This window comes from Microchirus variegatus, assembly GCF_963457635.1.
Source record: "Microchirus variegatus genome assembly, chromosome: 3".
Lineage (NCBI taxonomy): Eukaryota > Metazoa > Chordata > Actinopteri > Pleuronectiformes > Soleidae > Microchirus > Microchirus variegatus.
This window is the reverse complement of record NC_139804.1, coordinates 24,276,594-24,298,997: the sequence shown is the minus strand read 5'-3', so window position 1 is coordinate 24,298,997 and position 22,404 is coordinate 24,276,594. Positions and strand designations below refer to the sequence as shown.

The 22,404-nt window shown below is 41.0% G+C and overlaps 1 protein-coding gene across 2 annotated transcripts; it reads right to left on the bottom strand.

The window, feature by feature from the left end:
- Positions 1 to 51: 51 nt before the first annotated feature.
- Positions 52 to 22,404, bottom strand: LOC310924298 (tumor necrosis factor receptor superfamily member 19-like). Of its 2 annotated transcripts, none has more exons than XM_083885993.1 (10): positions 22,191 to 22,404; positions 21,134 to 21,219; positions 20,054 to 20,167; positions 15,062 to 15,240; positions 14,785 to 14,870; positions 4,360 to 4,524; positions 2,180 to 2,308; positions 1,918 to 2,020; positions 1,008 to 1,297; positions 52 to 521 (listed from the first exon to the last, which is right to left on the bottom strand). In XM_083885993.1, exons 2-10 carry the CDS (start codon positions 21,197 to 21,199, stop codon positions 517 to 519), a joined length of 1,137 nt encoding a protein of 378 aa, XP_083742119.1. In that variant the 5' UTR covers positions 21,200 to 21,219; positions 22,191 to 22,404; the 3' UTR covers positions 52 to 516. The 2 variants fall into 2 exon arrangements, with proteins under 2 accessions (XP_083742119.1, XP_083742120.1); XM_083885994.1 differs by having other exon boundaries at positions 2,180 to 2,305.

The following is a 22,404-nucleotide window of genomic DNA, read 5'->3' as shown; positions in this document are numbered from 1 at the left end:
AACACTATAACTGGGAAATGAAAACAAACATATCGTCAGTCATGTCTATGTTACAAAAATATTGACCTATTTACTATTGTACAGTATCTACAACATATTTAACATTCCTCATCGTAACTTGCTCTGTGTTATTAAGATTGTCTTCAATGTGCAACATAATCACTTTTCTTCACACCTCAAATTTCACAACTGTTACCTACAAAAGCTTCATAAAACCAGCTGTCGATCAGCTGATCAGTGGTTACAGTTTGTCCTCCTACATGTGAAGATTTGAGACGCTTTCAAGACGGAGCCGAGGCTCTTTTTTTTGTTTGTTTCACTATGCTCCATGTTAGTCAATACTCCTCGACGTTTGAACTTCATTCAGTTTCACCTTCTGGGGCATGTGAGTTCACATTCTGTGTGTGTGTATGTGTATGTGTGTGCGTGCGTGTGATATCTGAAACGGGATCTGGATGCGGCTGTTGTTAAGTCCAGGCTGGTTCAAGGGTGGAACAGGAGCCAAAGAAGTCCATGTCATCCTGGAAAGAGCAGGAAGAGGAACCCACACACGCTGTGATTAGTAATGTATCTGCCCAGAGCTGAGCAGCAGCCGACTTATAACAGGATAGTGTTGTCCACATCAAAGAACTTGTGCTATCTCCTGTTTCTTTTAACAGCTGCTCTTCATGGACACACACTCACGCAGCAATGTCCCAGTCCATAAAAAGGACATCCAAGATGACGACTTGGGTGTCTTTCGCAGGAAAAACAGTATGCCGTAGTTTGAGAAGATGGGTTTTGTTTTACAGTCCCTCAATGTCTGTATAGGAATGAGTAAAACTGTGTGGGACAGATCGGGTGATTTGGTACTTGATCATAGAGAACACTGAGGATCATTAAGCAGTTTTTCTCTGTGGCAGCAAAACTGAAATGCCAAGGGAGGGAGCACCTTCATGCGTCAAGGTAAACATTTGAGTAAAACTGATTTACAGCTTGAGACACGACTTCAGGACTAAGAGACTCACCTAACTGAGTTGATGGGTGCTGTTGTTTGTGAAGAAGTGCATCTGTCACAGCTTCACTGAAGCTCTGTCTGGTCATCTCAGGTGAGTTCTCCTCTGATGTGCACCCGTCCACTTCCTCTCCTCCCTCACAATCCTCCTCCACCTCTGGTCTCCCTGTAGATCCTGTGTCGCACTGAGGCATTGCCAAACACTCTGCAGGCTCTGAGCTCGCTGTTGTCCCACCAACTGCTACGCTGTCAAACTCTGATTGTCCTCCATGCTGCACCTGGGTGTCTTCCTCATCCAGGTTTCTGAGGGAGTGGAATGAAGGGAGCTGCAGTTATTATCACCATAAATATCTGTTGACATCCACACCCTGTAGTGTTTCATATGTATATTAGATGGCTCTGTTTGTTCTCAACACCTCAGAGTAGTATTAGCCACATTAGACTATGTCTACACCACCGTTAGTAGCAATGGAAATGAGAACACTAGCCCCAAAGAAGGTGGGCAACATCCGGCCCCAGGGCCAGATCTGGTCCATGGACCATTTTTATACGGGGTGTGCTGAATTTTAACGGAATAAAAGATGATGACAAAACAATCAATAAAAGGCAGCATTCCATTCCTTAAACACTGGCATGAAACAGCTTGACCAGTTACAGATGACACTGGACATGAGATAAAATGGTGTTGAGTATCTGTACAGTGCTGTATTAAGTTACTATATACGCAGAGCAAAAGTTTCAGTTCATAGTGCTACATCGTCACATTAAGAGCACTTAACGGGCAAAACACAGCTTGACATTCATTTTGAAGTCACCAAGAATGTGCCACGTGTCATTGAGTTCAACAACCACTGCTTTTTTGTAGAATAAGAGCTTTACATTTCTTTCTTGTTCATAAATCGTGCTGCAAAATGTGTTCTCACCCGTCACTGAGACTCATCTGGGAATGGAAGGGACTGTTGTCCTGGCAACGGCCCAGACTGCACCTCTCATCACAGCACAGTGATGGGATCAGGTGGACTGGACCTGAACAAAACACAAAAGTAAATGTGATAAAGCAATGTTAGGACAGTATGAGGATAAACTACTTAATTCAGAATGTAATGCTTAGCCCTACTTGTAAATATTGTCTTGTTGCTTTATGAGCAGTTAGTGTGAATTAATGTCAACTGCTTGACACCGTACCATTTGTGTGTCCGGGGCCCAGGTGACACTGGCAGCAGGGTCTCTGGGGAAAGTCATGTAACCAGCGAGGGTCCAGGCAGGACAGCTCTGCCCCACTGTACGGACAGTCCTGGGACCTCAGAGACGCTGCTGAGGGAACATTTATGGGACGGTCAGAGACTTACAACAGGCCTACAGCAGCAGAACAACTTTGATATTAAAAAGACAAGTGCAGGAGAGAGAGCTGTGAGAACAGCTTCACTGATGCTGACATCATGTCTGAATTTCCTGTAAAAACAAAACACTAATATACTGAACTGCACAGGTACGCAGGTTGATGATCTTCCTCTTTAGAGCTGACTTAACGCACATGCGCTTGAATTTGTTTGGAAATGCCTCACGAGGCCGATTAAAATTCTTTAGTGTAATTTAAAAGCCACTGTGTTAGCGTTATGAAGCAGCTTGGGTGAAGGGTGGGGTGCGTGTTTGGACTAAGTGGAACTACTAATACGGATTTTTTTTTACTCATTCACAGTACACCGCTTAAAAAAAAGGAAAAAAAGTGTAAAGAGTAGAGTAAATAACACACAGAGCTGGCTCTGCATTGGTAATCTGTACCATGCTCTTTGTTTCAGGTGATCTTACCGGGCAAACATGATGTCATTAACTGTTTGCCCGGGGATATTTCACATACTTAAACAGTTTTGGCTTCAGGAATGATGATCATTATACAAGTTACCACAAATATGCTACACCAGGCTTTAATAAGGCTTAAAAGTGAAGATCACAACTGACAGATGAAATGGCTCTGTTTGCGTAGTCGACAATAATGAAATCGTGCTCATCCAGTTTTGTTTTTTTTGTATCGTCTACATATATTCAGATTTACCACAGCACTCACCGCTTTAAAACTACAGGCAAAGCACAGTCCTATCTTCACTGTTTTCCATTTATAATAATGTGGTTAAAGACTGAGGTTCTGATTTTTGTTTATTATGTATGGGGGTTGTCCATACATAATAGTATGGCCTGTATGCAACGCTCCTTGATGTACAGCGAACACACCCGCAAAGAAGCAGGGACAATCTGATAGGTCAACACTAGCTGCCCTTCTATTGGTTGACAACGTTGATGCACAAAACATCAGAGAGCAGAGCAGAGATCTGCAGCGAGCACAAGTTTCCTGAGCGCAAGAAGAAGAGCTCGAGCTTAAGCGAGTGCGAGCACACAGTTTGAGCACAAGCAGAGCAAATTTGAGTGCAAGAGCAGAGTTTTGAGAGACAATATCACTAAATCTAAAGGTGAAATCAATAAATAATGCTCTCAAGTCAATGTAAATTGAATTAAGATAGGAAATAATTAAGGCACAACAGCAACTTCTGTGGAAATTATCCACACTCAGGCTGCAACTAATGATTATTCTCATTGTTGATTAATCTGTCAATTATTTCCTCAAAACTTGGTTAACAGCTATATACTCTATCCAAAACATGTGTATGTGGGAAAACATGTATTAAAATAACTATCTTTTCTGAAGAAAATAGCTTCTACGAGTATTTAGTGTAACAGCAAGTAACCATGCCTTTTAAGTTTACTAATAAATAGACCATATTTCAGTCACATCATTCCAGACGAAATGACAATGATCACAGAATTTGACAAACACATAAACAACAAAGCTGCTGGTGCCATGACACTTTTGCACACTACAGTATTTACTGTATAAATACGAGGAACATCCGTTGACAGGCTTCAAACTTTGCAGGTGACTTACTGCGGGCACCAGTGTTTCCAGTGTCGACTTTCAATTTGTTTGGATAAGAAATACAAGAGATATCAGTTTAAAACCAGACCATGAACAGGTGCTGCACCCGTGCCCGTTTTATATAGGCCCTCATTAGAGAACCACTGGTACAAGTGTGAGCATTTTAGAAACATGTCTTGATCATAGTACATTCTTTAGGTCAGTTCTTGCTGCATAGAGACACATGCAGACCTGGACAGCAGAAAAGAAAAGAAAAAGCTTGACTTTGAAGAAAGTCTTTCTGGCCCTAAAATGTGAAAAGCTCCTTTGAGCTTCTGCATCCACTGTTTGAATACACAAAGTCTCAGCTCTGCAGTTCTCAAAACTTTTCAAGCATCTTTTACAGATTTAAATGTTATGTTATGATGTGTGTGCCTGTGTGTGTGTTGTGACTCACCACTGGGCTTCTTCTCCAGCAGCTGCCTCTTGCAGTAGATGACACACAGGACCAGCAGGGCCAGCAGCACAGTGGCCAGAGCGCTGCAGATGACCGCAGCCAGGGCCATGTCCCGTGGGCTGGTCACTACCACAGGCAGCGGCACCAGGTTCACACGTCCACTGCCTGTGGAGGATCATGAACACACAGTATGATTATGATGAAAACGCACCTTCAACACATTTCTCTGATGAAGTGCAGTTATGAAAAGAACAGGTTAATAACAAATGATGTGGTGCATGTATTTAATGTTATCCGACACTCCTCAACCAATCACACTCAGGTAATATGAGACAAATGAGACGTTTTTGAAATGAAGGACTGTATTAATGCTCCTCTGTGTTGTTGTTTCTCTCATATTAAAACTTTTGGCCCCAAAAAATGCTGCTCATACAAGTCTCCACAAATGCAGGACATCACACGGGTTTGGTGCAGCTCAACCCTCAACGTCACGATATAAAACAGATGAATTGGCGCAGTCGCTTGAAATATTTGGCTTCTGCTCCGTGTAATTATCCTTTCAGACACTCATCAAAGATAAAGGCACAATCTGTTATCCAAATGTAAACTAAAAGCAGCTAAATTAAAAGCATGACTGGAACTTTCTATCACTGTCAAACTGAACAAGAACCTTCATACAGACATGAACAAGTTATCAATATGTTTTCGAAAACCGAGGTGTGAATGTGTGTGCAGACAGCTGCTTATTTGCGCATCTGGTAAGACAACACACGGTGTCATGGCAACCTGATGAAACAAATATTCATTCTGTGGTGACTCACCCTGAACCCCATGATAAATCATGTGCCATTCTGTCTATTGTTAATTTGAAATTAAGGAGTGATTGTGGGTTTTTAATTTGAGCTTCATCAGTAAATTTGTCAACAGAAACAAGGAAGGCATTTGTTCTCTTCGCGTGTGCCAAGAATGTTATGTTTCTGGCCAGGTTTGTTTGTCTGTTTGCCTGTGAGCAGTGTTATTTAAAAAAAAAGAAAAGAAGAAGAAGTGAAGGACTAAAAAATAATATCTGTAGATTTAGACCCAAGGAAGATATACTTGGATTCTACTGGTTTCTCTGTTAGGTTTGTTGGATTTTCTTTCTTTTTTCTCTGCAGCTATTCATTACGGGAAACATGAGGGAGGAGTTCTTGACTTTTCCAGACACTCCGTGTGATAAGTGAGAGCTCATGAAAAGAGCAGGGAGCAGTGAAATGTCAGCAGGTAAAGCTGTGAGTCCCACCTGACGACCTCAGCTCTGAGGCTTTTGTAAAAAAATTTTTAATACTGATTGACTTTTCTCTGAGGCATTCGTATGCATCATAAAAACTGTATCCGTAGTCAAACATAATCTTGCTGTTGACTTCCGGGAAGGCGCATGGAGCGGTAGGCTGCGTGACATCAGAGCTCTCGATAGTTAAGCGTAAAACTCCCCGAAAACTCGAATAACTAAAGCTTGTAATCACACCGACTGTAATGTGACCGGGGAAAAGCTGCAATGGGAAGGAAAATTCGACTCGCTCAGACTAAAAACACGACGACAGACGAAATGGAGGAACCGCTAGCTAACCGTGAAATTGAAGAAGACGGCGGCCATGACACAACACACCTCGCTGCAAGTAAGACAGACGGGTCAGATCTTGAAATTATCAGCAAGGAGATAAGAGATTTAAAAACAGAATTAAAAGAAGCCCTTTGCTCATTTGGCGAAACATTGAGGAGCGACGTGAAAAAGGACTTGGATGTTTTCAAACAGGATATAAGTCGACAACTTACTAATGTCGCCACTGAGCAGCAACTACAGAGCGGCAAAATCAACGAGGCTGAGTCGCGGATTGAAAAGCTGGAACATTGGGCACAGGAAGCTAACAACGCTCTTATTATCTCACTGCAAGAACAAAAATCCCTGCAGGATAAGTTAACTGATCTGGAATCAAGATCGAGGAGAAATAATCTCCGTATCTACGGAGTTACAGAGGAAGAAGAGGGCGAGTCTGCGGCCAAGTTTGTTCAAGACCTGCTCCGACGTGAACTCCAACTGCCGGAAGATTTTAATCTCAAAATTCAAAGAGCGCATCGGTCACTCGCACAGAAACCTGCCGACGGAACCCACCCGAGACCCATCATTGTGAACTTTCTGGAATTCTCTACTAAAGAGAGAGTCCTGAGAGAGGCATGGAGAAAGAAAATACAGCTGGGGAACAAGGTCCTGTCATTCGACCACGATTACGCGACAGAGGTTGTGCAGAAGAGAAAGGAGTATAATGCCGCTAAAAGAATATTGAAGGAGAAAGGCGTCCGGTTCCAGACGCCGTTCACCAAGATGAGGATCCATTGGGAGACGGGAACTCGAGTATACAACAGCGCCGGGGAGGTTAAGCAGGAATTGGAGAGACGCGGACTCGCGGAGAAGACATCGGCGACACCGACGACCGCGGCGGCGGCCGGGCTGGAGTCACGGCTCCGCTCAGCCGTGGAGTGGCAGCGTAGTGAGGGATCCCGGAGGAACTACCCATCAGCAGCCGTACGAGTCAAGGAAAAGCTGAAAGAGTTCCGAAGATAATTTATCTAAGGATTAATGATTATAAAATGAAGCAAAACCGGTAGGAATGTTCTGATATAATTTGTGTTTCTAGTTGTCAAAATTATGGTTATTCTGCTATTCCCATGCTAAAAGGAAAATTACTATCTGAGGTCTGGGCTGCTTAATTTTCTTTTCTAAGTTGTAACGTTGGACTCATTTAGAATGACTATAACCCTCACTGTAGGCCCTGTCATTTCTAAGTTAGGCCCCTCTTCACCTAAGGGGGTTTTCCCTAGATCCACCAACGGGATCAGATTGTGGGAGGACAGAAACGTCCTCAACTGTTTGGAAGTTCACCTGTTATATTTAATATGTTCGTTCCATGCCACCGTTTTGGCATTGTTTGTGGGGCTACTGATGTTTTTCTTTTGTCTTTATCCTTATAAGTGATGCAGAGTAATAACGTGAGAATAGCGTCCTTAAATGTGAATGGCTTAAACAATGTGATTAAAAGAGGAAAAGTAATGGCAAAAATTAAGAAAGAAAAAATGCAAGTTATATACTTACAAGAAACACATCTAACTCAACAAGAACATGACAAAATGAGGAAATTTGGATTTAAAAATATCTTTTCCAGTTCATTTAAGAAAGGTCCAAAGAGAGGAGTCGCCATATTAATTTCCAACTCTGTCAATTTTGAACTCATCAAAGAAATAAATGACAAAGAAGGGAGATATGTAATAGCAAAAGGGAAATTGGATAATCATTTAGTTACTCTGGTCAATGTCTATGTGCCACCTAACTCTGATAGAATGTTTTTGAAATTACTGTTTGAGATCATAGCCCAGGAAAATGAAGGAATTCTAATATGCGCGGGGGATTTCAACATGATTTTGAATGCTAAACTGGACACAAATAATAGCAAGAGAACTAAGACTCATCTATCGAAACTTGTCAGCACCTCTCTAGCTGAATTGGGGATGTTCGATGTTTGGAGAGAGCTCCATCCATTAGAGAAGGACTACACACACTATTCTGCTCCACACTCTGTGTACTCCAGAATAGATTATTTTTTTATGAACACAATTGACCGATATAGAGTAGAGGAATGTAAAATAGGGGTAACTGACTTATCTGATCACAGTATTACTTACCTCAATATCCACCTGACTAGGAGAAATAAAAATACACTATGGAGATTAAATGTTGGTATGCTGAATAACCAGAAAACACAGGAGGAGGTTAAGAAAGAAATTAAATGCTGCATAGAGGATAACTTGGACAGCCCAGTGGATCCTACCATACTCTGGGACACGGTAAAAGCTGTAATGAGAGGGAGGTTAATAGCGAGGGCAGCTTACCAAAAAAAGACTAGAGAGGAAGATTATAAGAAATTAGTTAAACAATTAATAATACTGGAACAGCAACATAAAAATAAAAATAAAAAAGATGATCCGGCTTTACAACAAATAATCAATGTGAGACGTCAGATAGACGACATCCTAAGTCAAGAGGTAGAGAAAAAACTAAGATTCACTAAGCAGACCTATTATGAATCTGGATCTAAAGCAACAAAATATTTGGCAAGAAGACTTAAGGTCCAGCAAGCTTCTCACACTATACACAAGATTAGCGACCCTGTAACGAAACGATTACTATTTAAGCCTGAAGAAATAGAAAGGGTTTTTAAAGATTATTATGAAGCCCTGTATACCCAACCCAGAGCAAAAACAGAGTGCGAAATGAAAGAATTCCTTGATTCTTTGGACTTGCCTGCTATTGGAAAAGAGCAAAATATAAAATTAATCTCCAGCATCACGAAGAAAGAACTAGATGCCGCAATTAGTAGGTTGAAATCAAACAAAACGCCAGGTAGTGACGGATTCCCTAGTGAGTGGTATAAAACATTTAAGGAGGAATTAACTCAGTTACTTCTGAATTCCTTCAATCAGACTCTGACAGAGGGCAAACTGCCCCCTTCTTGGAAAGAGGCCATAATTTCAGTCATTCCAAAGCAAGGTAAAAATAAAGAACTTTGTGAATCCTATAGACCTATTTCAATCCTAAATGTGGATTATAAGATTTTTACTTCAATAATTTCCAAAAGATTTGAAAATTTTATGTCAGACTTGGTAGATGAAGATCAGTCAGGTTTTATTACAGGCAGGCAGACTCAAGATAACATTAGACGTATTCTCCACATGATAGATCAGATCCAAAGACAGGGCCTGAGAGCAGTACTAGTGAGCCTTGATGCAGAAAAGGCCTTTGACTGTGTCAATTGGAGATTTCTGTATCAGGTTTTGGGAAAACTAGGGATTCATGAACAAATTATACAATGTATCCAGGGCCTCTATCAAGAACCAACAGCGAGGATAAAAATTAATGGACACCTAACTGACAGATTTATTTTACAGCGAGGAACTCGCCAAGGATGTTGTTTTAGCCCCACCCTGTTTGCTATATTTATTGAGCCGCTGGCACAATTGATCAGACAAAGTACTAACCTAAAAGGTATCCATATAGGACAGCAGGAGCATCGGATAGGGCTCTTTGCTGATGATGTTATTGTGGCCCTTCAAGACCCAGATAGGACATTTCCTAATCTGATGTCGATATTAGAAGATTATGGTAAATACTCAGGCTATAAATTAAACCTTGCAAAAACACAAATTCTTACGCTGAATTATACCCCAGGCCGAGAAATTAGAGAAAAATATGAAATAAAATGGAACTCCAAAGTTATCAAATACCTGGGTGTGGTATTGGCAAAAGACCACATTAAAACATTTGAAATTAATTACAAGAACATTAACAATAATATCAAGACAGATATCGGGCGATGGTCTGCTTTTAACATGGACTTTGAGACACGTATCGAGGCAATAAAAATGAATGTGGTACCGAGACTGTTATATGTTTTCCAGTCCATCCCACAGATGATTCCAGAAACACAATTTAGACACTGGGATAAACTTATATCTAGATTTATCTGGGCCGGAAAGAGACCGAGGATCAGGTATAAGACACTTCAACTACCAAAAGAAGAGGGGGGACTATCCTTGCCTAATCTGAAACAGTACTTCTACGCAGCTCAAGTAAAGTTCCTGGTTTCTACATGCTGCCCCCTATATCAGGCAAGATGGAAAGACATAGAGGCCAAGATGGAAAGTTTCCAGATTCAGGCAATACTAGGGGACATAGGAAACAAATTGGCTCAACAAAGCAATAATGAAATTATTAAACAAACATTGGCTATCTGGAGCAAGATGGTTAAGGAATACAATATGGAGGGAGACATCAAATTATTAATTTGGCCTGCTCTAGACCCCAGATTCGAACCAGGAATCAGTGATGCTGGATTCAGGCGATGGTGTGACAGGGGCATTACAGCAGTATGCACAATAACTCACAGAGGGCTCTTAAAAAGTTTCAGTGAGCTACAGAAGGAATTTGGACTGGAAAACAAGGATTTTTTCCGTTACCTGCAATTAAGAGATTTTTACGAGAAAAGAATCAAACCAACATTGTCCAAAGAGGGCAATGCAGTGGTGGATACTCTGACTGTAGCCTATAAAAAGAAGAATAGGAAAATAATATCTAACATTTATCAAGGTCTTCAGAAGCAGAAAGGGATCAACACAGGATACATTAAAGCAAAATGGGAGAAAGAACTAAACATGGAAATATCAGAGGAGGAGTGGCGTTCTATGTGGAGTGCACAGCATTCATCTACGAGTTCGAAGAAATGGAAAATATTTGGATGGAAGAACTTGATTCGTTTTTTCATTACACCTCATATAAAAAGCAAATTCTCTCAATCTCAAGAACAGTGCTGGAGGCAGTGCGGAAACATGAACGCAGATCACTCCCATATATTTTGGCTATGTCCAAAAATTCAAACCTTTTGGAGTTGTGTAAGTACCACTGTGGCAAAGATCTTGGGATACACAATTCCTAATAATGTGATGGTCCTCTATTTCTGTGTCTTTAATGAAAATGTGGTTGAAAAAAAAGATCGGTATCTGTGTAAAATACTGCTGATGGCTTGTAAAAAAGTTATAACAAAATACTGGTATAAATCTGAGTCTCCAAGCATTAACCAATGGATGGACAAAGTGAAGGAAATGTGCTTCATGGAAAAGATGACTTTCTCTCTCCGATCAAGAGGAACAATTTTTCCCAGGAAATGGGAGAAATGGACTGCTTTTATCAAAACAATTGAGGACGCTACACACTAACAAGTAATATCACTGGACACTATATATAGGACTTTTAACTGAAGAGCCCCCATGTTTGTTGTTAACTTGTTTTTCTCTTAAACTGAAAATGCTAAATAAAAAGTTTAAAAAAAAAAAAACATAATCTTGCTGTTAAATACAGAAAAACAGTGAAAGTATATGGTATGACGACACTGTGAACACGTGCTGAGAGAAAGTTTTATCAATAAGGTGAATGATTTTGTTTGAGATTTTTTTTTTCCACCAGGTACTGCTGTTTGCTTTTCAGTGCATTAATCACAGCGACTGATTTCAACCTTTTCACATCTAAGAGCTCTTTGTTACGCAATGTAAACATTACTTACTCTTTGGGAAGTTGTTTTATTCATCCATGATAGGGGATGGGGGTATTTTAACATTCCTTGTCATGGGGAAAAAAAGAAAAACTCAAAACAGCACTGAAAACTTTGTCTGACCTCGAAGGCACAACGGAGGAGCATTTTGATATAAGCACTGATTTACAGGACGTAAATACTATATTCCCTCTAATATTGCTATTACAGTGCCAGATTTTAGAAATGTCACAACATGCAGTTTAATTTAAGTTTTAATTGAATCTGTAATGTAATCCACAAACATGTCACATATGTACAATAAATGTTGACACAAACAAAAGCCTTCTCTCAATAACAATAATAATCTGTTGTATATTAAACAGATTATACTAGTTAAAACTATATTTTCTTATATTGTTATGGCGTAAAACCATCACGCTTTATATTCTAAGTAGTGTACACAGTTACAGGAATGTCTACCTGTCGTGTTTATATTTTGTTTTCATTGTCAGGGTCAAATTGAACTGATCCGAGGTGAGCATCATCGCTCCTACAACACAAAGGCAGTCTGTTGTCAGAGGCCCAGCAGCTGCAGCAAACACAGATAAACACTGAGCCATTGAAGTGAGCTCACCTGCTGATATTATCTTCACACAAACCACACCAATAAACCACAGCCTTTCACAGACTCGCTACCTATTGACTTTGTGGAGGTCCACATACTCCAAATAAAAGAAGCACTTCTTTACACCTCTTTGACTTTGGTCTCTACAAACCATTTTAAAAGGCTCTTTAGCAGAAATTGGCACTATTTTACCCGGAACTGTAAATAAAACAAAATAAGTAGTCTCTGTTTTGTGTTTTTAGTTAGAATGGCAAAACACAAAGACGTGCAAGCAGTGCAACAAGATGCACTTGCCAACGAGAACAACTGGAATAAGGAGTTTTAGCAGCTTACAATGGTTAATGGAAATTAGTGCACATGACAGTGACAGTGGAGCACAGCAAAGAGATTCAACAACTTTAAAAAAAGACAATGAGATGACTGGTTAAAGAGACACAGGGATATGATAGCTAGAAACTGAGTGCAAATAGTTCGTATGGGAATAAGATTATGATTGAAGTATGCAACAGACATTAGAGATTCAATGGTGAATGATAATGACTCAGATTAGCATATTCTTTAAAAAATTATGTTTCTTCTTATACTGTAAGTGCTTTGCAACTGACGCCCGGTTCGGCTTCGCTTCTCCAGATGCAATCTATTCAAATGCAAAGCAGTTTAAGGAGCTGTTTGTATACGGTTGTAGATTGAGCATTTTCCCTAAGTTAAACTGTATATAAAAACATAAGAATAGTGTGGATAAAGTGTTTGACAGTCAGCAGAGACCATTACTTTAACTGCTGTGACTTCAGAGAATGTGCTTTTTTAAAACGAAAAGGTTTTGGTTGAAGCAGCTGGCCGACAAATGCAGCGAAGAATATTTCCTGGTATGTTTCGTGTCATCTGTGGTGAGAGCTGATCACATGCAGCTTTGAAGTCTGCGAGCATGCACATCAGAGGGAGAGCTGAGGTTATCGGGGGGAAAGAGAGTTGTCGGATCATGTTTCCTACCAGTAGCATATAAAGCTGTTCACTTTAAAGCTGGGATTTCAGAAATAGCTGATGTGTTATTGCTGAACTTCAAAACTACACCACTGTTTCTCTTCATGCTGACACAGAAGATAAAACAGCAGTCTAACTTCTGTGTAAATCTGGGAGGAAACAGAGGAATAAATTACAAAAAGCCTGTTGGATTCTTTGAGTGAATATATCTTTACATGCCTGTATGTGTTAGACAGTGAAAAACTCCAGCAGATGAAACACATTAGAGAAGCTAAAGGAATCCATAAAACACAATCTCATTTTTACTACACTCCAAAAAGCCACTAGGGGACAGGGGGAGGAGGAAGGAGGGGCTGTTTAAGATTTACAGTCCACCCCAGACTGCATCTGCCTCCCCAGCACAGCTGCAGCCGTTGCCCCAGGCCAGTGTGGCCTATTAGAATGATCTGCCCTTTAAGTTTTCACCACCGTCCTCAAGATAACACCAGAGAGAGGGAGCAAGACTTTCAAACATTTGGAAATGCTCCACTGAGAGTCGTGGACGAGCCAACTACCAGCTATGTTCTCAGACACAATGGCCATTTTGTTTCAAAACGGGAAGCTGCACAGATGGAAAAATGAGCTGACAGAAGGAGGCCAGTGCTCCCATGGCTAGTGTTCATTACACAAACGGGAATGTATGAAAAGATTATCAACAGTAGATGTCTGATGAAATCGTGATATTTTTTTACAATTATTGCATGTGAGCAAGTGTGTCTAAATTGTCCAGCGACCCAGAACCATCTACATTTTTTTAAGTCTGGCGGTGTGAACACTGGCCTGGTCTGCTCTGATCTTCATGCTGCCAAAAGCCTCCTCTGCCATCAGGAAGTCACACTCAATTACCAAAGGTATAAGTTCAGTCTCCTGTTGGTTTTATGAGGAAACCTGAAATCATAAGGATGTATTTAACTACTTACAATGGCTGGAAAACAGAAGTTAATTGGATATGTAGCTGACTGGAATGTGAGCCAGGCTTTGTGAACATATTGTAACACACTCCCTGCCTCCTTTAAGCATCATGGATCTGTACAAAAGGTAATAAATTACAGTGCGTGAACCAGCACACTCCCTGATCTGGTGCTGAAACAAAAATCGTGCACAGCAGTATTCAGATATGTTTTGTCTGAATATATCAATGGAGGTTTTGTCCAAGGAAGTTTGCTCATTTAATCCAAACTGATCGCTGAGAGTGAGTGATGTGCTCCGAGTTAGTATAATCCAGTGTTGGCAAATCCACTATTGCTATTATGGCATCCATTTCAGCTTTTGAACTGCTCGGTTTATAAATCCAAGCATTTGTTTGCACATATAGCATAGCAGCTTGGCTCAGTGAGATTTAGTGAATGAACTATGGCTCGCTCCACCCTATAAAGGCTGTGGTTCTGGTTATGCTGAGGACCTTGTGCTGGCATGTTGTGTGTGTAAAGGCTTTGTGTGGCACTGCTGCTTGAGTTTTGGTTCTGGAAGTGTTTGGCAAGGAGTTCAATACTGTGCTAGTAGGTGATATTTGCTTTTATACAACAGTATCCTTGTTGTTTCATCTTAAAATGTCACTTATTGTGGGCTGGGGTGAATGCCCTGTATTCATGAGGACATTAAAAATATGTGTCAGTGATGTCTGGCCAACTGTTTGAAAAAGTAAAAGAAATGAGAATTGCTTACAGTGAGGCTCATACGGAGGCGGAGGGTCCCCACAGGGTATACACTCCATGTCTTGGAAACCACTTAATTTGGTCTTTCTGTAATATCTGTAGGAAAAAAAAAACAAAAACAAAATTATATGTTTTCACCTTCAAAGTTGTCATGAAGACAGGAGCTTCAAACACGTTCGTATTGGTGTGTTGTAACATGTTTCCCTTCTTCAAAACTATTCTGTTAAGATTAATAATTTTTTCAGAAATGACCAAAGTATTTGGTGCAGACACATCTCTCCTCTCACCCCGGCAGACAGTCGCCACACACAGCATTGCTGGTGGTGGAGCAGTTGCCCTTCTGGAAGCGGTTGATGAGTGCACAGTCCAAGCAGGGCTTGCACTTCTGCAGGCTCCGGTCCTCTTTGAAGCGACTGCTCCGGCAGGGCACACACCGGGCATCCTCTCCATAACCAAAGCCACATTCCTGGGAGGATTAACAGGAGAAATACACCGGGTAAGAGGTGGGGTCGGTGGTTTGGGATGATGTGCAGCTGGTGAAAGGAGGGCTTGGATGTAGACTACTGGGGGTCTGGAATTAAAGAATGATATTGGCTCACAGGATCAGAGGAGAACAATTGCCTGCCTCTTTTGAGAGTCCATCTTACACTGGCAATAATCTCCCTGACTCTCTCAGTATGAATGAGTGCCCTTCCGCTGCAAGACCTAGAAAGGCCAGGCATTTGAATAATAAAGGCCCTGGAGAACACCCACTGTTGTATTATTGCAAGTTTATTGCTGTGTTTTTGTGCAACTCTCTCTCTAAGCACTCAGTGAGTGTCCCATTGAGTGAGAGGCCAGCTAGCAAAGGAAATGCTTATGGAAGGGGCAAGGATTATAGAAAGGTATATGAAGAAAATGAGTTGAATACTCTTTTGTGTTTGTCACTTGAAAGTGCACCTAAAAGGCACAGCTTGGGACTACTGTGTGAGTGATCTAATGCTCAACCTGAACTATTTATCTCCAAAATATGAGGTTATGAAATACAAGACAAGTTTCCTCTGACTGGAAATAAAGGCATGTATCCTGTTACTAGGGCTGGGGTGATAAGCTTTTGTCACGATGCAATAGTATCATAATTCTAAGTGCCAATATAATTTGTATTGCCATTTTTATTTAAAAGGAAGGATACTTTTCTTTCTTTCTGAATATTACCTTTCTTGAGACAATCACCCATGATTTTTTTTTTTTTTTTAAATCACTGCACATATCACATGGGACAGTAGTACACACCATGTACAACAGCATTTTTTAAGGTACCTGCCGCTGCTAATTATAAAGAGAGCCTCTCAAAACAGAACGCATCAAAAATGTGATCCTTCGAATGAAACTGAAACATTTCTCCTAAAACCCTGGATAACACTGCAAAACCTCCAATACTTTTTAAGGCAAATTGGCACCTGCTATTTTTAGTTGTTTCTATTTCTCATGCAAGTAATATCTTAATTACAAGAAACAACAACAACAAAGTGTGTAAATTAACTATCACTCCAGTTGCTGGTTCCCAGAGAGCCTTGCTTTGTCTCTACTCCAAATAATCTTTGTCACTTTCACGTCCTCTAAAATGACGTGAGAAGATTGGTGACCTCAGCGACAAAGTGACATTTATGGTACATCTGATATTACTGTACACCACACACTCAAAAGACCCTGTAGGCATGACATCATGCATTGATCATTCATTATCAGCTTCTCAGCAGCTGCCCTGTTGTCCAGCGTCCCTACACTGCAATCCAAAGCCAGGGTGAAAGACAAGGACGGGGGTGAGGGGTTGCTCATATATCATTAATGTGAAGGTCAGCTTCAAACAGTTCTTCTCTCTTCTCTTCTGTCTTCACCCGTGTCCTGTTTCACTGCCTGGGCATGCAGGCCTGCTGGAATGTGGGCACAAGACTCTGGTATGGGGGTTGGGTTTGGGGAAGCACGCTGGCTGGCAAGAAATTAAAAGAGATTTTAGAGGCAAAGTTGTGATCCTGTGATGGCACCACACAGTCAAGCTTGAGGATGAGGAATTCAGTCCTTCCAGCCAAATGCATGTGAGCCTGACACTGAACCTTTGGGGCAAGTCATGCAGGCCCAAGGTGGACTGTCTGGAACTGCAGCTGTTGTTATGAAGTCTCCATATAAGGCCTTGCTCTCCAGCAGGGCAGGGCAGGGAAAAGTGGAGGTGGGGAGGGGGAAAGAAAAAGTGAGAAACCGAGGAGTAGTGTCTGATGAGTGACATAAAGGGGAAAGGCATTATGAAGATTCGGCCACTTTGGCCACATGAACAGTTTTCCTTTCTCATGAAAAAAAGGAAAGAAAACTGAACCCTGACACTGAGATGGTCATTATGAACGTACAGCAAACCCGGCTGCCACAAGGTACCTCACATTCATTCTGGTTCACTTCCATTATATGAAGGAAGAGGCCAAGGACAATTCTTGCTCACTAAGCCCTAGACTGGCACAAGCTTTATCCGTGGGGCACCACATGACAGGATGGGGGCCGATGCTACATAGACACAAGGCAGTCAGAGTAGAGCTCTGAAACAAAAGGAAAATGAAGCCAACTTCTGTCCCTCTGATCCGGGCCACACAGAACATTAAGAATGGCTTTCTTTTTCCTTTTATCTTTGCTAACAAAGCTCCAGAGTGCTGACACTCTGCACCATCTAGTTCAGCAGCTAAATAGAAGGACTTGACCCTGAAGTCATGAAGTTATTATAGAAGACAGATCACATACACAACATACAGCCACACACAAGCCCCTTTTGATCATAACCTACAGAAAACAGCCACCAGCATCAGCAAGATAACTCCTCCCTGAAAACACTACACTGTCTGTGAGCAGCAAGGTACAAAAATAGCAAAAAAACCAATGGAGGAAAGCTAATTCTCTATTAGACCATGCATCTGCTGGTTTCTCTACAGGAACAACTTAATCAATCAAATTTTGAGCCAAGCACTGAAGTGAATGAGATAAGGAAAAGCATTTGGGTAGAAAATTGTCAGACCTGTAGCCAATAATAAAACAGTTCAAGACAATAAAAGGTGTTGGAAATAATCAGATAATAGCAGTAGCTCAAATGTTATATTTCACTTTGATGTACCTTTCAAAGAAAAGCAAATACTTTTCCCTTTCCCATATCCTATCTCCAGATCTAGTTTGTGTGAGATTGCCAACCATAACAGACGTGTGGAGTGGAGAGAAGGGCCGAGCCGCCTGAGACCTGAAGCATGTTCAGGCGCGGCGCTTTTTGAGATTAGGAAGGAATCACACGGAGGGCAGCCAACCATCTGATCTCGTAATGAAACAGCACCGTGACAGTGCAAGTTAGCTAGAAGCAGAATTCTGACAGGTACAAAGCACACTCATACTCCCTTTGTCTCTCTTGCTCTATTACACTTTAAAAAGTAAGAGTGGTGTCTTCAGACACAAGAATAATGTAAGTGACCACGACGACTTTGACCTTTCTGCTGCCAATGCACTTCTCACAACTTCACAACAGTGTCTCTCTTTTTTCCTCAACAACATCCAGAGGCCCTTTGCCCTGGAAGTGTGGCCGAAGGAAATGTTACACTCCTGTAACGTGCCCTTGTTTTTGCCACTGGGGAGGTAAAAATCAGAGCTTCTCCTTCATGCTTGACACGACGCAAGACTATACAGCTTACTATGAATGAATGAATGAATGAATGAATGAGTGAGTGAAATATGGCACAGATAAAGGCAATAACTGTTTTTAATGGCCATTCCCTCTGTGTGGGTGGTTCCTTTGGTTACAGTTAGTGTAGAGAGGCTAATTGATGTTTGTCCATCTGTCTCAGAGAGGCTTCCAGAGGCAAACTGAGCCACATTCCTCTGAGATCTCTATGGCAGCTGCACAGAGGGACTCCCAACAGTTTGCTGCCCTTCCAGTGCTCAGTCCTGCCTTTTCAGAATATGGACAGATTGTCTTGGTTACGCAGAACTCAGATCAGAAGTTGTGTCTGTGGGAAATGTTCTCTAAATGCAGGCCCGGGTCTCCACTGTGAGCCGGCATCCCGCTACCTTCAGAGAAAGAATGAGGCAGCCAATTATTAACCAGGACCCCAGGGTGGCGAGCAGCATTCATGCCTGTTGAGCTGGCAGAGGAACACGAGGACTACTGAAGCGTATTACTGACCACAGAGTGCATGTCTGTGTGCACTGAGATTAAAGGCAACTGGACTTAAATGCATGTGTGCAACACATGTCAAGGGTGCTACAATGTTTTTTCACCAGTGATCAAAGATGTAGCGCAGGTTAAACCCATATACAGAAACGGGACTTGCACGTTTAAATGTGCCTTTCCATATAGCAGAATAAAAGAGGTGTATTATACTCTGTTTATTAGGTACACCAGTTAAGTTTAATATCTGTATAAATCCTATTTTAACGAGCGTGTTCACTTTAAAAGATGTTTTGATCCATTTTACGGTCGTGTTTTGGCACACACAAATATTTAGTCACTGATTATTGATTTAAATGGGTATTACAGTGTAGTGTTTGATCTGGTTAAAAGTATTTACTTGTCTCTACATTACTGCATGCACTCTGCAAAAGCAGGCACACCGCTTCTGCCAGAGTGGAAAGCCTTTCCTTACAAACATTAACTGACACTATAATAGAGGCCTGTTTGTACAAAGCACACAAAAACCTGTGGCTAAGGTGGTGGAAAATACTTTGTTCCACGCCGAGACTGCAGCAAGCTTAGGCATGGCTGGCTACAAACAGTGAAGACAATAAGTTGGACAGGGTGCAACAGGGAAAAACAATGGAAGCCATTCATCTGCAGAAGGTCAAAAGTATGGGTGTGACTGATTAAAGAAGGGTCGGTGTTCGACAAAAGCTAATAACAGCTTGGCTGTTCCCTGCATGAAAGAGAGGAAGTAATAAATAATGTTGGTTCACTGGACGAGATACACTTTTCTAAACAGTGATGTCCATTATTTTCATGGACTCTACAGTTGTATTTTGTTGGTACAACTGTAGAGTAAACATCCATTCTTTAGCATAAGGAAGTTGATAAAAACCAATTGCAGTTGATTAAACTTTCCTTTTTCTAAATAAACAAGTGACTGTGCTTTTCCTTTAGTGGTTCTGTTGAAATGCACATGGTTGTACACAGAACTTTAGCAAAATCTCTGTAAAGCAGAAAAATTCAGTTTATACAGCTGACGTGATAAAAAAAAAAAAAGGGCAGATTGAGTCCAATAAGTTTTTTTTGTTTTTTTTCAAACCTTTGAAAGCTCCTGTCCTGCATCACATTGCTTGCAGGGTTTACAGTTCCCAAAACGGTCCTTGTACTCCTGCTCTCTGCATTCTCTGGTCTCCTCCTCAGCACTCACAGGAATCTGAGAGGGACAGTCATTTAGTCAGAGTTAGAGATTCCTGCGTTTCATCGCACCGCATTTATCCACAGCAGATAAAGCAGAGCTCAATCCAGACCCGTGTGTCGTGCTGTAATGTCTCTTATTTTAGTTTGAGGGGATCAACTCCCTCTTTGTTCTCTTCATAAAAACAAGTCTGACGCTGCTGGGATGAGTTAAGGGGAAATACTTTATGTGAAAAAACTGCATAGTTTTGAGAGCAGAATCTATCTCAAAAGCAACAATACACGGATCATCAAAGCCAGACAAGAATCTGGACAGCTAATACAATCAATCAGGACAGTGAATTGGATTAAAGGTCAAATGATCAGGGTGATCTATAGCTATATATGATATTATATTTATAAATGTCAAAATTGTGCAATCACACTGTTTTCTGTCCATAAAGAAGTTAAAAACCACAGTTTACAGTGTCTTTAACATTCACTGAGGAGAAAACCTAAATATTTAATAAACTGACATTTTGTTAATAAATAATTAATCCATATTGGCTGATTTTAATCTTTTTATCAGGAGTAACTCGCATAGCCATAGATCCCACTGCATTGCATGAACAGTAGAAGTATAGGTGTGTCGTTTGGGGAAAAACATGCAAAAGCAACATCTTAGTCCACTTTTAACATAATGAGGCGACAGAAGCTGACCACAACGGACTGTTACTTTTAGAATTGTTAACAGGCACATTGAAGCTTTTTTTGGGTTTCATGTAAAGCAACAAAGAAACAGTTCATATCAGCAGAATTGAGTTAGAGAGATAGCAGTATAAACTGGGCTGATAACAGCAGCTCACCAGACTACACACACACACACACACACACACACACACACACACACACACACACACACACACACACACACACACAGAGAGAGAGAGAGAGTTTTGATGGACTAACATTTTTGAGAAGATATCTAGTGTAATGAATCACTTACCAGAGTTGAATAAATGACGTGCACCGTTAGTAAAAGAGAGAAGGTGTGTTGGAGCATCCACACCATTTTGATCTTGATGCTTGTCGCTGAAAAAGGACACAAGAGTAAAAGAATGAGTTTATTGTTATACAAACGTAAGTGGCACAGTGAGCAATTCTTCAAGAAAAAAATGTGTTTGTTTCACTTCATTCAATTAATTTCTTTTTTACATTTTATTTAGAGATTATTTTCACCAGCAGCAGAGGCAGGAAACCACACTGGCATGTTAGTTAAACATTAATGAGTTAAACATTAATTACAGATGGCTGCTGCTGATTATATTCATATTTAATTTGATTATATGTATATATATATAATTTAAATGATTAGTGGTTTCATCCTCATCGTGACAGTGAAAAATGACAATGGCCATTTTCCAAATGAATGAAGAAACAATGAAGAAATGATCCAAAGTTTGGTTTAGTCCACAAATTATACATAATCGGTTTTACTGTCCAACAGGAACAACACAACCAGACAATATTCACATTTATCAAACTGGAATCACAGAACTCAACCGAATTATGACATAATTCACAATTCAGTAGCCTATTGATAATCAATTAATCAATTAATCAATTAACGATCGTAGAAGACCAGGTGTAGATTATGAGGCACTGATTAGAACAGCATCAGGCTGTGTGTACTGTGTGTATTGTGTGTACTGTGTGTACTCTCTGCAGCAGACTCAAGTCATGTGGTGATTTTCGGTTCAAAATCTCATCAGCCGAATATAAATGTCTCAACAACACGTGATAGTTTGACTGAACTGTGATACAACTACAGAGAGGATGCGCGTAAAGCGAGTGAAAATGGTCGTCGGTCAAAGTTGACACAAAGGGCTATGAAACGATAACGTGAGGTTTGTTGTGTTACTGTACACCGACATACATGCAGTGTTCGCCACTGCCACATGAGTCGTGACAAACTTGTATAAACTTTATTCTGTGAGGCGTCATAAAGAGCAGCAGCTCCTCTCTCTCTCTCTCTCTCTCTCTCTCTCTCTCTCTCTTCTTACCTGATCGAAATGGAACCAAGGTGCTCAAAAATGTGAGTTCGGAAGAGTTCAAAGCAGAGCGGTGAGAGGTGAGGAGCTGCACCTGGACCTGGACCTGGACCTGGTACTGGAACTGGACCTGGACCTGGACCTAGAGCTGGAGCTGGAGCTGGAACTGGACCTGGTACTGGAGCTGGAGCTGGTGTGTTTCCCGTTCACCATGTCAGCGCTGCTG

Bases quoted from the DNA above. Each gene is read 5' to 3' on its own strand.
- LOC310924298 (XM_083885993.1), bottom strand. From the start codon at position 21,199: ATGGTGTGGATGCTCCAACACACCTTCTCTCTTTTACTAACGGTGCAC. The intron at 14,871-15,061 runs GTGAGAGGAGAG...TTTTTCCTACAG, and splicing joins TGTGGCGACTGTCTGCCGGG to ATATTACAGAAAGACCAAAT. The intron at 2,309-4,359 runs GTGAGTCACAAC...ATGTTCCCTCAG, and splicing joins GCTGGAGAAGAAGCCCAGTG to CAGCGTCTCTGAGGTCCCAG.